This window comes from Impatiens glandulifera, chromosome 9, assembly GCF_907164915.1.
Source record: "Impatiens glandulifera chromosome 9, dImpGla2.1, whole genome shotgun sequence".
NCBI classification, from domain to species: domain Eukaryota; kingdom Viridiplantae; phylum Streptophyta; class Magnoliopsida; order Ericales; family Balsaminaceae; genus Impatiens; species Impatiens glandulifera.
In genome coordinates this window covers 2183687-2198564 of record NC_061870.1, presented here as the reverse complement: position 1 = coordinate 2198564, position 14878 = coordinate 2183687, and the positions used below count along the sequence as shown (strand labels likewise).

At 32.9% G+C, this 14878-nt stretch overlaps 2 protein-coding genes across 2 annotated transcripts; both read right to left on the bottom strand.

Moving 5' to 3' along the window:
- Positions 1 to 1173: 1173 nt before the first annotated feature.
- LOC124915321 (glycosyltransferase BC10-like) lies at positions 1174 to 7147 on the bottom strand. Its single transcript, XM_047456015.1, has 11 exons — positions 6883 to 7147; positions 5476 to 5984; positions 4433 to 4531; positions 3704 to 3804; positions 3530 to 3601; positions 3252 to 3342; positions 2608 to 2688; positions 2474 to 2536; positions 2246 to 2368; positions 1946 to 1984; positions 1174 to 1836 (listed from the first exon to the last, which is right to left on the bottom strand). The coding sequence occupies exons 2-11, from the start codon at positions 5857 to 5859 to the stop codon at positions 1705 to 1707; spliced, it is 1185 nt and encodes a 394-aa protein (XP_047311971.1). The 5' UTR covers positions 5860 to 5984; positions 6883 to 7147; the 3' UTR covers positions 1174 to 1704.
- Positions 7148 to 9338: 2191 nt separating this feature from the next.
- LOC124915733 (myb-like protein X) lies at positions 9339 to 13592 on the bottom strand. The gene is made up of 4 exons (XM_047456496.1): positions 13364 to 13592; positions 12393 to 12464; positions 12003 to 12010; positions 9339 to 9836 (listed from the first exon to the last, which is right to left on the bottom strand). Exons 1-4 carry the CDS (start codon positions 13590 to 13592, stop codon positions 9339 to 9341), a joined length of 807 nt encoding a protein of 268 aa, XP_047312452.1.
- Between the last annotated feature and the right edge of the window lie 1286 nt (positions 13593 to 14878).

The following is a 14878-nucleotide window of genomic DNA, read 5'->3' as shown; positions in this document are numbered from 1 at the left end:
GTGGAGTTTACATGAGGTTTTTATTAAAATTAATTGAAACAAATATATCTTCGCTTCTGAGGGTCTCCAAGCCGAAAAAATGAAATAAAAAATTAAATAAAATTCCTAGAAAAAAAAATGAATGAATTACTTGAAGCGAATATTATATCGCTGCATGTGTTTTTTAATAAATTAAATTAATATTTAATAAACGTAAACATAAAATCCCTGTCAATTTGGTTTTTATATAGACGGGTAATTGTATTTTCATGGAAGGCAAGCGGTCTTCTCATGGGTGGGTATGGGGGGTTTACATGAGGGTCAGGGCAACGGGCGTGTAGATCTTCGCTCCCATCGCATCTCACCCTTCCCTCTGACACGGTGCCGTGAGCGAAGATATGTTATTTGGGTATCATATGAATATTATATAATTTCCTGGCGTTAACAGGCGCTGTCGTTAACGGCGTCTAGTGTGAACCCGGGCCGAAACCCGGATTCCGGATTCTCCCTCCCTCCGTCTCTACCCAGATTGATTTATTATTAAAATAATAATGCTGCAATCTGATTGGTCCGCCACAGGGAACACGGAAATCGGTAGCAGAAGATCTGAGTTGCCTTCTTGGTGTCCTCTTTTGCTTGTTTTGGGTATGCTATATATAATGGTCTCAATGGTTTTCTCTCTCCACGATTTATTTAACTTTTAACAAACACCCTAGTTAAAAATTATAATTTAAAAGGTAAAAAATTAGTGTACTAATATTAATTTTGTAATTTAAAATGTTATACAATTCAAATTAATCAAGTATTCTTAGTTTAATATTAAACATTTTAATTGGTTTCTCGAAAACTGATTGTGTTTAATCGTGATAATTTTGCATCGTTAATTTTGTATCATTATATTATTTAAATTGAGTAAAGCATTTTTAATCTTGAATCTTAAAGTCATCTTACAAGTATAAATATATAAAAATAAAAAATCAAACAACCTCATTTATAATGTAAATATATAAAAATAAAAAATCAAACGACCTCATTTATAATGGCGAGCAACTTGTACATATTAATGGACAACGTTGCCAAATTTAAAGTACAATGTCAAAGAACTAAGAATTGTTGTACTTCATTGTAAAAATAAGTTTTATTCCTTTTATTTTTCTCTAACTTGAACATTGGATCAGAATTCAAACATCAAAATAAGACTTCCTCAGTCAATTGTTGAATATATATATATACACAAAATTTTCATGCAGTAAATTGGAGCATAACGATTCAATTAAAACTGTTTCTAACCATCACCTTTTCTACACTTCCATTATTTCGTGGCCAGTTTGTCCATTAAACTTGGTAAGGAAAAAACAATTGTATAAATGAATAATATCAACTGCATTTGCAATTATAACCAGCAAAAATAAAAATAAAAATCTAAAAAAACATAAATAGGCCAAAACTAGCCAGAAGAAGTCAAATAAATATAAACTGAAAAAACCAACCTAAGGAAAATGAAAAGAAAAAGCAATGTTTAAGCAAGGAATTCATGGTTGAATCTCAACTCACCAATAGACATCACTTACATCTAAATAATGTTAGCAGATTCTTGGGTGGGGGGGGCCTTCATTCGTTTTCACTTCCGCTACACCTTAAGCTACTACACAAGCAACGTGATCGAATCAGATTGATCTATCGATCGAATGAACAAAGAATTAAAAATCAAAGATATTGCTATCCTCAAATTGTGTATGTGTAATTTGAGAAAAGAATCATCAAGTTGTCCAATGTTTCGGGTAAAAATTTCCTCGCAAATAGGTAACATGGCCGCTGAATTCCGTTCCAAATGCAAGGTGAATTCAGGTGTTGCTTCTGCAATAAATTAATAAAAAAAAAAAAAAAAAAAAACTAATTTCCCGGAATCCAGCACAATAAAAAAAATGGTTTAAACTTTAAAGGCAGTAAAGAAGAGAATTCATACCTTTTCTTCACTAGTTACATGCTCACTCATGTCAATTGACTGCAATGCATACAAAAATACAATGGAAAGTATTAGTTATCAGTCCAACTACACATCTTTTTTTTTCTAGATTAATTTCAATCTAAGATTTGTGGGTTATTTGAGATAAATTTCAAATAACTCAATATCAGATAACAATCTATTAATCACATCAATTAAATCATCAACAAAAATATATTGTTATTTGAAAATAACCACGAATCATCAGCCAAAATTAGAAACAAAGTCCTATTTATTACAAGTGATTGTGAAGAGCCATACAGTCATATTTTTCAGAAGCTCGTGAGTAACATCTTGTGCCCTATATGATTTTGGATGCCATTTCCCTTCTGACCAATCTACGTTTGTTACTGACCGATTAGCTATGCCATCTGGATCAAGCATCTAAAGTAAAAGAGCAAAAAAAACATACAGAACGATATAAATTTGCTTTTGCGAGTGTTAAGATAGAGAACCGGAGAATGAAAAGGAGAAAAAATATATTCTCACATTAAAAAAGGTTGGCAGGTAATGTTCATCAGAATAGCAGTTGCGACCATCTACCATCCCCGGCTGCATAGAAAATCTATAAATGTATTTTTTTCGGTAGAAAACAAACATGTCAAAGATATATTGAAACCAACCTTGCAGTAATCCCGAAATTTTGAATAATATAAACTGTCAGCCATTATAATAACTGCATGCTGCCGCTTCATTGTGAACCACTGAATAAATTCAATTATAAAAATCCAGTGATTAATTAATATATATGATCCAATGGAGGGAAACATTGCAAGAATGTGGTTATAGCATTGATTGGGAAATTGGTTTTATAAGGTTAACATTTGCATGTATCCATATCTCACATATTATGTACCCATGAATGAACTACCATTTATTGAAAAGAGAAAAGACATCAACAGAGTCATGCACTTTCTTACAAATTGATATATTTTCATTTACTATTAAAAGCATTATGTTTAATGTAAGAGTTTTTCATTGCTTCCACAAAGATCTTGGGGATGATATCTGTTCTTGATTATCTTTGATCAATAACATATACACTACACCTAAACCCGAATCTTGACATCTTCCTAATCAAACTTCTCCCACTCGAATATGTTGGGATTTCTTTATCTCAATATAGATTTAATTAAAGGCATATATCAAATTTGTTAAAAAATTGAAAAACATATTATGTATTTTCTCTAAAATTATTAATTGACAGACTACAGAAAATTAACCTTTTTTCAAAAATAAATTATATTAGAAATGCAGACTTATATACCTGTGCACCCTTCCGAAAATCTCTTTTATCAACTTCAGGCAACATATGCTCTGAATATCTGCCACTTCCATGCACGCCAGGATCCTCAAAGCTGAAATCATAAGAAGAATGCATCATTACCCAAAGAATTCCCAATATATCAGGAAAAAAAACAGTCAAGCATCTAAAAGATCAGTTCAATTAACCATATCAAATTTATTCAATTATTGGAAATGAGTATGTCCATCAGCCTTCCACAAAATCATTATGCATCACCACGAAATGAAAATAATGCATACCAGTCAATAAAACTGACTTTCGTGTACATCAGATAGCTGTAAACAAAATCGAAATCACGTATTGGTACACAACTGCAATAAAAAAGTTGGTAAGTTAAAAGGTTAATCATTTGGACAAAAAATTATCAAAGGAAAGAGCATTAATAATGGGAAAATTCGTTGTCCTGCAGCTACCTATCAGAAAGCAAAACAAAATGTTGGTTGTCAGGATCTTTGAGACCATTTGCAAGAAGGCGTCTTTCTGCATCAACCATTGAGATCCTTCCCCATACTACCTACACATCAAACAAATAGGGGATTATCGTAGGAAATACAAAACCTTGGAACAAAATGATACATGGAAATATTCAATTACAGAAGTCATGGGTAAAACTACATTTCTAGTTCAGAAATGCAGAAAATATGACAGTTCAGTGCATTTGACTTGAATCAATATAAGTTTTATGGATAAAGAAATTTAGAGTAAACATGAAAATGAACATATCAGTATATAATATGACGGGATGACAACTAGTGTAAGTATAAAACTAGAAATGCATATTGTGTTCTTATTTAAGGAATAAATATTATTATGTACCATCAAGCAATACAACAAATCCCCCTCACTAAATTCCTTCAAAACAAAAGCATGCCCTAATGATAAATCACTCTAGATCTTTCAGGAACATATATGATATGGATTTAGTTGCTAATTATGCTTTAAAGAGTTAAAGTTATGATACTTAGTCTGAAAGGCAACCAGGGTGACAGAAGAGGTAACTTAAAAGCTCTGTGTACTAGTCTTAACATCTTTTAGAAAACTAGACATACTGAGTAAGAAAAAAAGGATGTTAGCTCCCAAAATGATAGCAAATAAGTGACATGAATAGATTATTAATATCGATCTCAAGTAGATTAACATACCTCATCACTGCGGATCTCTCTGTTGGCAAAATAACGGCTAGAATGAACTGGCTTAGCATTAGATGCATGCACAAAGACAGAGAATCTGCCTTCATGCCCCTATAAAACAATTAAAACATCATGACCACCAGGAATTGACAACAAGAAGTGATATTCTTCCTTCATAATTGAGGCAAATGCAGAAAATGGAATGATAAAATATTGATATTCTTCCTTCATAATTGATCTAAGATTATTTGAATAACCAAAGTGATTAATTCAAAACTTGATTGATGTAGTTGATTAAAAATCAGGTTATTTAGTCAAAAGATAATTTGAAAAGAAAAAGAAAAATATACAGCATTTTATTTGATAATTTAAACTATGTGATTATTGATTAGATTTTGATTAAACACTGGGTTATTTGAAATTCATCTCAAATAACCCATATCAAGTCAGGCCTAAGGGCTCGTTTGATGTAGTGGTTATGGGGTTTTTTTCTGGTTTTATCCAAAAACTCAACCATCATATCAACCATCTAATCACTCATTTTATATATTTAAATACCATAATTACTCTTTACTTAATTATATAAAACTAATTTATCTTTAAAAATTAAATGATATTTTTTACTTTTAACTATAAAAAATTGGTTTTTATCAAATTTAATCAAACATGAATTTTTAGGAAAAAAACAAGAAAACCCCCAATAACCACTTTATCAAACGAGCCCAAAGTGTGGCTAATAGATGTTTCATACATTGTTTGTCTTTGTTACCAATCAATTCATCAATTAAATCATGAACCAAACTTCCAAATTAACACTATTTATTTGTTTCATAATTTAATACAAATGATATTTTAGTCGTTTAACTCGAATAACTTCAAATAATTTAATTTTTATTTGAAACAAGGTTTTTTCCTAAAAAGTCAAATTACTTAAAAATAATCCTGCATCAAACAAGTTCTAAGGGCTATTTATTCTTGTCAAAGAAGAAGAAAGCTGAAATCTGAGCAACCATTGTAAAACTTAACTTCATAAGTTAATCAACAAATGAACTTGCCTGAAAGAATTTGTCCCATAGCTTTTCAAAGGGCAATGCACCAGGAGTCAAAAAGAGGAAAGCAATCTTGGGGTTCATAGACCTAACTATTGGTGTACTTAATATATCTTTTATTACCACACGAGAAGCTATCTCATCATCACTGAATTCTCTTGCAGGACCAAGTGGAAGCCAATTTGAAAATCCCTTGCAGCCAGTAGAAGAAAACAAATAGCAAGCAGCGGGATTGTGGGGTGGATAAATGTAAGCAAAGACTAAGAACATGCAAACCAATGATATCAGAACAATTATCCATGTTGGCCTCTTTAAGGGACCACGGTGACGAGATGTAGGCAAGAACTGCACATCTTTCATGTTTTGTCGCCATCCTTTAGCTGTCTTCATGTGGAATTAAAGCATGACAGTTTCAACTAATCAAAATTGTTCACTTTCTAGTTTGAACCTGACAGTGAATTTATCAATTGAAAAGTTACAGGATCCTTCCAAGCACACAAGTGATATACCTCAAGCTGCAATGAGAGGATAAAGTGGAAGTGTTATGATAAGATTCAGAAAAGTTCTCAAAGAGCATATATTACAAAAAAATAAAATAAAAAATTGGTCTCATTGTTGGAGAAAGAAATGCATACAGATTACATAGTGGTATTAATTAGTGATTAGGTGAGCATTTCGATTTGAATTTCTGGATTCGGAGGCTATATGGCTATTAACAAGACTTCCCTTGTTTCTTTTGAGATATTTGTTTGTCTCTTCTTCACCATAAACAGTAGATGTATATGCCTCTTTGATAAGTTGTGCAAAATTATTTTTCAGTAAAACCCCTTACAATTTCATTAAAGACGGTTTCCAGCTTAACTATCTAGGTCAATGGCCTCACCTAACAGGATTTTAACTCTCCAATCTATTTCTTTCATCCAAGAACTAACTTTAACGTTTGAACTGAATTCTCTTCTCAAAGAGTGGTGGGAAAATGTAAACCCTAAAACAAAATGAAAGAAAAATCATTATATACTGAAAAGTCGCCTTGTCAAGATCTTGACCGAGGAATCATGAAATTTGGTGGTATTTCAAGGAAATCCTCAATTTCAATGATATAACCTATTGAACCCCAAGGATTTTAGATTTTAGATCTTGAGAAGGATGTTGATGGAGAAATGTAGAACTACACATTACGGCATTGGTGGATACCTCCTTTCTATGAGCACATGCAGATTTGTTTCAAAAAATGATTCAAAAAATGTAAATCCCGTAAAGCAGGAAAAGGACAGAAAATTCTATCATTCATTCAATTCAATTCAATGAATAGTAGACAGACAAAAAAAGAGCCACTTAACTTGAGATTATGAGACAGAAACGAGGTTGAAGTGATAAGAAAGTATCAGTAATGAGTGGATGAAAGACATTGACCTGATTTCGCGATGCGACCAAGCTGCAATGGGATCTCCAAATCATCAATTATGGTCAAGTGCATCAGCTGATCCAGAGTACGATACATTTGCCTAATCTGTTCGAGATCTAGGAGGACACGAGGGAAAGACCCACCAAGAGAGAGAGAAGTCGCGCCCATAAAAAAACTACGAGTAATATGTCAAGAGAGATTATTGAACTAACGTGTAATATTTTAATCATATTTACTTACAACTCTTTCATCTCTTTTCTCTCTCTCTTCTTCACCTTAAATAATGATGAGTGTTTTGGAGCTCCGAGGAAAGACTAGACTAGTTCGCCAATTGTATTGTAGAGTTTAGAAGAATGACAACGACAAATTAATTTTACTAGAAAATTCATAAATAATCTTATTCTCATCCCCACAATTCCTTAAACTTTTTTTAATATATTTTTTTTTTTATATTTTATCCATCAATTTTGAACATATTTTAAACCTCCAGTTTACTAACCAAAATTAAAGAGGATAATTTTAAGGGAAATATGACCAAATGGTTCCGATAATGGGTGTAATTCCGAAAATAGAACACGCCTGATAAACCTTGCAAAAAGGGTCTTTTCACCCTGCAAAATGTTTGTTTTGCCCATGTGACTGCATTTACACAAATTACACTTACGCGTAATATGTAATATGCGTACATTGAAAGACGCATATTACATATACACGCATTATGTAATATGTTTATTTCAATGTACGTATATTACATAATACGCCTATGCGTCTTTCAGAGTATATAAAGCGTCTAATTTTGACCTTATGTCTTATGGTGTGGTCATACCTTGTGTAAAAACTGTGTCCTTAGGGTTAATTGGGCTGCCTTAAAATTCTCCAATCAACAAAATGTTTGTATGCATTATTTGACATCTTTTCTTGTAGTGTATGAATTTCACACACTATTGGACTTTCATAAGTTGTTTCAAATAAGAACATTTTTTTTATTACAAATTATGTAAAGTGATGCAGCGTGCGTGGCTAGGATGAACCTTTATCAAGATTCGTTGATTCTTACGAATACCGAAAATTGATAGATATTGAGGAAACCTCGTTTTCTGATTAATAATCTTCCCATAATAAAGTGTTTTAAGATTCTTTAAATACTCAAACCCTAGCTTGCAAAAGAAATAAACAACTTTTAATAAATTGCAAAAAAACACCCGAAACTAATAAAAATGCGATTGTGAGCCCCTAAACGTCGTCAGATGGCCTTAAACCATCATACCTCATGGCAAAGCCATGACTTCTTCACAGCACCACGTTTCCGCCCGAAAAACACTAGGCAATCTTCTAAATCTGACACTTGCGAGATATTTTCGGATGCTGCAACTTTCGCATAAACGCCTCTTCGACTCGCACCGCATCATTCCCCCTAGGGTAGAAAAGATTCGTCCTCGAATCTGGAACCGCATCATCCTCATCAGAAGAAGACTCACCCACAAAAGGAACAAGATGCTTCACATTGAACACATCAGAGGAACGCACATGGCTGGGAAGGCATAAACGTTAAGCATTGGGGTTGATCTTCTCCACAATCTCAATAGGACCAATCTTTTTAGCAGCAAGCTTGCTATATTCATGAGCTGGAAAACGATCCTTAGTCAGAATAGCCCACACAAAGTCACCAACTTCAAAATCAACAGCACGCCTTCTCGAATCAGCCTTCTCCTTGTACTTGGCAGTAGCAGCAACCAAGCGGTCATGAGTGGTCTGATGAACCTGAGCCAACTGACCAACAAAATCCGTAGCAGTGGAATGAGGACGCACCTTGCTGGGCAACGCTAACAAATCAAGAGGAGCACGCGGAGACAGCCCGTAAATCACATGGAAATGACTGAAACCAGTGGAGCGATTAACAGCATGATTGTGAGCAAACTCGGCCTGAGGCAGCTTCAGATCCCAAGCCTTAGGATGATCCCCAACTAAACTACGCAGAAGGTTCCCCAAAGACCTATTAACAACTTCAGTTTGGCCATCAGTTTGCGGGTGATAGGCACTGCTAAAATTCAGCTGAGTATTAACCAAACGCCAAAGACTCCTCCAAAAGTGACTCACAAAGCGAGTGACCATGCGATTATGTAATATGTTTATTTTAATGTACGTATATTACATAATACGCCTATGCGTCTTTCATAGTATATAAAGCGTATAATTTTGACCTTATGTCTTATGGTGTGGTCATACCTTGTGTAAAAACTGTGTCCTTAGGGTTAATTGGGCTGCCTTAAAATTCTCCAATCAACAAAATGTTTGTATGCATTTATTTGACATCTTTTCTTGTAGTGTATGAATTTCACACACTATTGGACTTTCATAAGTCGTTTCAAATAAGAACATTTTTTTATTACAAATTATGTAAAGGTACAACATACATCATAATTATTAAGTTATAATTTTAATCTTTAACAACTTGCAGTTTCAGTTATTTCTCTTTGTAGAAGACATTCAGAAACTGAAATAAGTTGGAGGTAGTTTCCTTGTTTTCTGATTTTATTTGCCTTGTTCTTGACCTTTGATTTTTCATATCTTTCATTCTCATCTTCTTTAGCCTTTGCTCCTCCTTCACATTCTCCTCATCCTCTTTCACCTCATCCTCCTTCGCCTTCACCTCACATTCCTTCTCCTTCTCCTCATCCTCCTTCACCTTCACCTCATCCTCCATCACCTCATCCTCCTTCTCCTCATCCTCATCCTCATCCTCCTTCACCTCATCCTCATTCACCTCATCCTCCATCTCCTTATCATCATCCTCCATCACCTCATCCTCCTTCACCTCATCCTCCTTCACCTCATCCTCATTCTCCTTATCATCATCCTCCATCACCTCATTCTCCTTCACCTCATCCTCCATCACCTCTTCCTCCTTCTCCTCATCCTCCTTCAGTCCCTTCGCTTCATCTTTATTCTCCTCCTTCAGTCCCTTCGCCAAATGAAGTCATGATTAACTATAAAAAAAATAAGAAATCTTGGCCTATCGCGAGAATCAAACAAATCTTCTCTGAAATGGAACCGATTTAGAGCATCATCGGCAATATATCATCATCGACAAGATGAACAACCTCATGGTTAAGGGTTTGAAGATGAACATAATAGAAATAAGAACATAAATCGATTTGTATAATGAACAATAAGATGAACACATGATATTATAACGAGTTTTGTTCGTCGATCTGTATGATGTGTTTGTTTAGGGTTCCGTCGTCGTCGCGAGAGAGAGAAAGAACGCGAAGTAAAGAGAGAAGAGAAAGAAAAGAAAATAACAAAATGATTTTTTTTTTGAATATTTATATAATGAATATTTTCCAATCGCATGACGATCCTCCCCATCGCGTTACGCGAAGAGAGTATTTTCGTCAAAAAATAGAAAGTAGTCACCAGCGCAATTAAATTATGCGCGGGTCACCAGCGCATTTAAGGCTTTTGTTAGGGTCATTTGTTCAAATTTCCCTTCAAAAAATATATATTCTCTGAAATTTATAAACGGACCTATAGTAGATTGAAGATAGCTCCTAATCAATCAGAAAATTTAGTTTGGACTCAGACAATGAACTTCGAACTTCTCCGACAAAGCTGGTTCAACAATGATGGATCGACGACGACGGTTGGTTCTCAAGTTCTGCTCTCTCCCCCCAAAATGGCAAAGCACCCAGGCCTATTCTTTGGGCCAGTAAATCAAATTAAAATCTCTTTAGTCCCAGCGGTTATCAAAATCATTTCCTATGTTTTTTAAAACCCAAAGCTGCCTGTAACTACTTTTGCCGCCGAAAACCAATTTATGATCTGGACCAATTTTATTTGCTAGAGCTTACTTAAATCAACTTCCTGGGCTTGTTTGGTTGTTGAACTTTGGGCCTGGCTTCATTGATCGTACATGTCACGATGCCTTACCATCTTTTTAAGACTAAATTAGCTAAGACCTTATTTGATTTTAACCTTTTTTCAAAAGAAAACACGTTAATATATATCATTACTTTTATCCTTTTTATTTTTTTATTTATTATTATTATTATAATAATAATTATTATATATTTTTATTTTGGATTTTATTAGTATATATATTTATTATCATTTATTTATTTATTTATCTATATTATTATTATTATTATCATTTATTACTATCATTATTTTATTTATTTAGAATTAGTCCGGAATATAATTAATTTGAAATTTGATTAATACCACATTTTTTTATAATTATTTTAATTCCGTGCAATGAGCCCGTTTAAATATTCCAGAGAATATATTTTTAAAATAGATTTGGAATTTTTAAAAGTTATAAATTTGGAGGGTGTAAAAAATGAGTGATTACAGAATGCCCTCTCTTAGTTGAAGTTCGAAAAAAATCATTAGGATTTTGTAAACCGCATATCAAGTTTGAGAGATAGTCATTATACTTTTAGCCCTACAATTTATAACTTTTATTCGGATTTTATTGGTAAATGATAGAAAGATAAAACCTGAAACTGCTCATTGTCAAAGGTTTTTTTATTTAGTTGCTAATTAGACAACATTAGGCGAATTCGAATTTAATAAACACGTACATGATTCCATCTAGTGGTCGAGCAATTTGAAGACTAGCGTAATCCAATTAGGGATGGCAAATTTCCAATTCTCGGGGTACCCGACCCGAACCAGACCCGAAGTTGACCCAAAAAATCAAGTCCATGTTTGACCCGAACATGAACAGTTCTGACCCGATGGGTACCCGACCCGATCCGGACCCGATTTTAGATTAAAAATTCATAATTTTTTTTATACTTTTTTTTAATATATCTAGTTTTTTTTTATCCAATTAATAACATAATATTGATTTTCACATTTTATAGTTTTCTTTTTACCCCTTTTAAAATAAGATAAACAAAAATTAATTTTAAACAATCCTATACACAAATTTAAAAAAAAAAAACTAATAAATGTTATATTTATATCTATTACTTCTAGTCAACTAGAATTCATAATTTCAATACATAATATATAAACTAGTTGCTTAACACTTATAGAATCTATTTTTTTATAATTTTTTTTAGAAAAGTCCAGCAATAACATAAAAAATATATATGTTTCCACTATTTTGGCACAAAATTACATATCTATCTAATATAGTAATATAGCAAACAATTTAAGTCCTTTTTTTCACACCAATTGATCAAAAATAAATTTTAGCAAACAAAATATTAGATCTAACCCAAATAAAATATAGATCTCCAAAATATATTAAATTCAAAATACTAGATCTAACTCAAACAAAATAATAGATCTCCAAAATATATCAAATTCAAAATACTAGATATAACCCAAACAAAATAAAAGATCTCCAAAATATATCAAATTCAAAATACATTTTCTCAAAAATATATCCAATTCTTGAAATCTTCATTCTACAATCCACTCCTCAACATCATTTACATTTGTAAATATTCAAAAATAATTAGCTAAAAACATTTATAAATTATGATCGCAAATGATAAAATTATACCTAAATCTTTATCGCAATCTAGGTTCAAATCTTTATCTATGTCCATGAACGATGTTTCATTTGGAGGTTCACCTACACATTATTAATAAAAAAATTGAATAACAATAAGAAAAAAGAGAATAAGAACTTTATTGTTTTTCAAAATATTATTAACAATACTTGATAACCAACTTTTTGCACACATAAGAGCCTCCACTATCTCCACATTAAGCCTACTCCGATGAGGACCAACAATTTCTACCACTTGTATTAAACGCAGACTCTGAAGCAACTGTTGACACTGAAATCATCAACAAATCTCTTGCAATTGATCGTAACGTAGGATATTTAAAGTTATTATTCTAATAAACGAGAACAACAATATTCATGGTTGTTGGGAGCAATTTTTCCTCCAAATACATATCTAGCTCAGATTTCATTTGTGTGCTCATATATTCGTCGCTCTCACAAAATCTAGTAAAGTCTGCAGGATAGATAGTACTCATTGACCGGAGAATATTTATGTCACTCGTGGTCAGTGGGGCATTGGAAATATCATTTGTGTATTTCTTCAACAAATAATAAAACTTTTGACGCACTTCAGATCCAGAATACAAGCAACATCCATCAAGATATGTGTATCTAACCAATATTTGTCAAACTTTGACATCATTAAAATTGTCATATCTTGAATCTTTTCAATGGGAGACTCTATCCAAGTAGCGAAAGTCAGTTTAATCTCACATATTTTAGCAAAACATATATTCAACGTAGGATATTTTGTTGAAGAAAATAGATCAGTCGCATTGAAAAATAGTTCAAGTCTTTCACATACTTCTTGGGCAAGATCTCATTCATTATCGTTTGGCTCCTGTTTGTATTGTCTATCCCGAAGAGAGCATCGACAAAAAACCAACTTGAATTGCAAAGCAGTTCTTAGCATGAAAAAGTTGAATTCCATCGAGTTGGAAAATCAAGAGACAATTTATTACCCATGTGAATTCCAAGTGTCCTTGCATTATCTTCAAATTCCTCTATCCTTCTAGGCGAAGCCAACCAATACACAACAATATCACAAACTTTCTCAATTGACGACTTAATCACATCTAACCCATCTTTCACAATCAAATTCAATATGTGTGCACAACAACGCATATGAACATATTCACCGTTAGATAATAAATGACTTTTGTGCAACCTACGCACCACATCTTGAACCATTACATCATTTGTAGAGCAATTGTCAACGGTGATGGTTGACAATTTCTAGTCCAAATTCTATTCCAACAATGTATTCGTTAACACATTGGCCAATGTTTTTCACTTTTATGAGGACATGGTACGTAGATAAATCTCAATAAAAAACTTTGCAACACCCATTTATTGTCGATAAAATGTGATGTCACAACCATATACCCTTTCCGTTGGTATGTGCAAGTCCACATGTCAGTGGTGATAGCGATTCTTGATTCATTTCTTTCTAGCAAAAGCTTCACTCTAGCCTTTTCAACCTCATAAATCTTTAACACGTCTTTTTTGTGGTGTTTCTTGAGGGAAAGAGCATTGGTTTTTGACGAACATATTCAAGTAAATCTCTAAACTTGATGTGTTCTACCATAGAAAGTGGATAGTCATGGAAAAGGATCATCATTGCAACATGTCTTCAAAATCTTTATCAGTAAATGAATCAGCCTCAACAGCTTGTTTTTCCTTCAACAAATCTATGTTTTGCACTTTCTTGCATCTTCCATGATGTTTAAACAGAAGAGAAGTTCCATTGATCGAAGAACCACCCAAATATTTACCACAATAATTACATTTGGCTTTAGGAATCCCTTCAATACTCTCCTTAGTGAAATGCTCCAAAATTGTACTTCTATATTTTTTTGGAGTAGAATTTTCACTAATCTCTTCTCTTTCATTTTCAACACGATTCAAGTGTTCCCTAACAGATTCTGTTGTGTTATCAAAACAATCTAAGAACTCTTCCGTAGTGGCTGCCCTTATTGTTTCTTTGGTTTGACTTATTTGACTAAAACAAATTAAATAGTAAATACGTCAAGTGGACAATCTTGATCATAACTCTAATTATTCAAAAAAATAATACTAATTTCCTAATATATATCCACTTAAAATACTAGAAATTTAGGTTGTTATCTAACACAATTTATCATATGAGATTGTTTGAGGTGACTAAACATATTTTGTGGAAAATCAGAAGCCAAATAAGATTAGTTTCTGAAAAAGAGGATAAGTCTAAAGATCAACTAGTAGATACAGGGGGAGGAGACACCTTATTATATTTACCAGAATATTTATCTCCTAACATCAACCAAACATCACAACAAAACTCAAACAAAGAAGAGTCACATGTTCTTAATAAACCAAAGAGAAATGTGATTTTCAAGTTGGAGACTTATGATATCACTTAAACCCACTAGACACTTTCAGACCTTATCTACCCTTATCTGAAACATATCTAATACATTTGAGCATAGCCAAAAATA

Coding starts and splice junctions, on each gene's coding strand:
- LOC124915733 (XM_047456496.1), bottom strand. CDS start 13,592: ATGGTTCAAGATGTGGTGCGTAGGTTGCACAAAAGTCATTTATTATCT. Junction 12,465..13,363: donor GACACTTGGAATTCACATGG/GTAATAAATTGT, acceptor AATAATGTGTAG/GTGAACCTCCAAATGAAACA.
- LOC124915321 (XM_047456015.1), bottom strand. CDS start 5,859: ATGAAGACAGCTAAAGGATGGCGACAAAACATGAAAGATGTGCAGTTC. Junction 4,532..5,475: donor TATGGGACAAATTCTTTCAG/GCAAGTTCATTT, acceptor ATTGTTTTATAG/GGGCATGAAGGCAGATTCTC. Junction 3,343..3,529: donor AAAGTCAGTTTTATTGACTG/GTATGCATTATT, acceptor TTATGATTTCAG/CTTTGAGGATCCTGGCGTGC.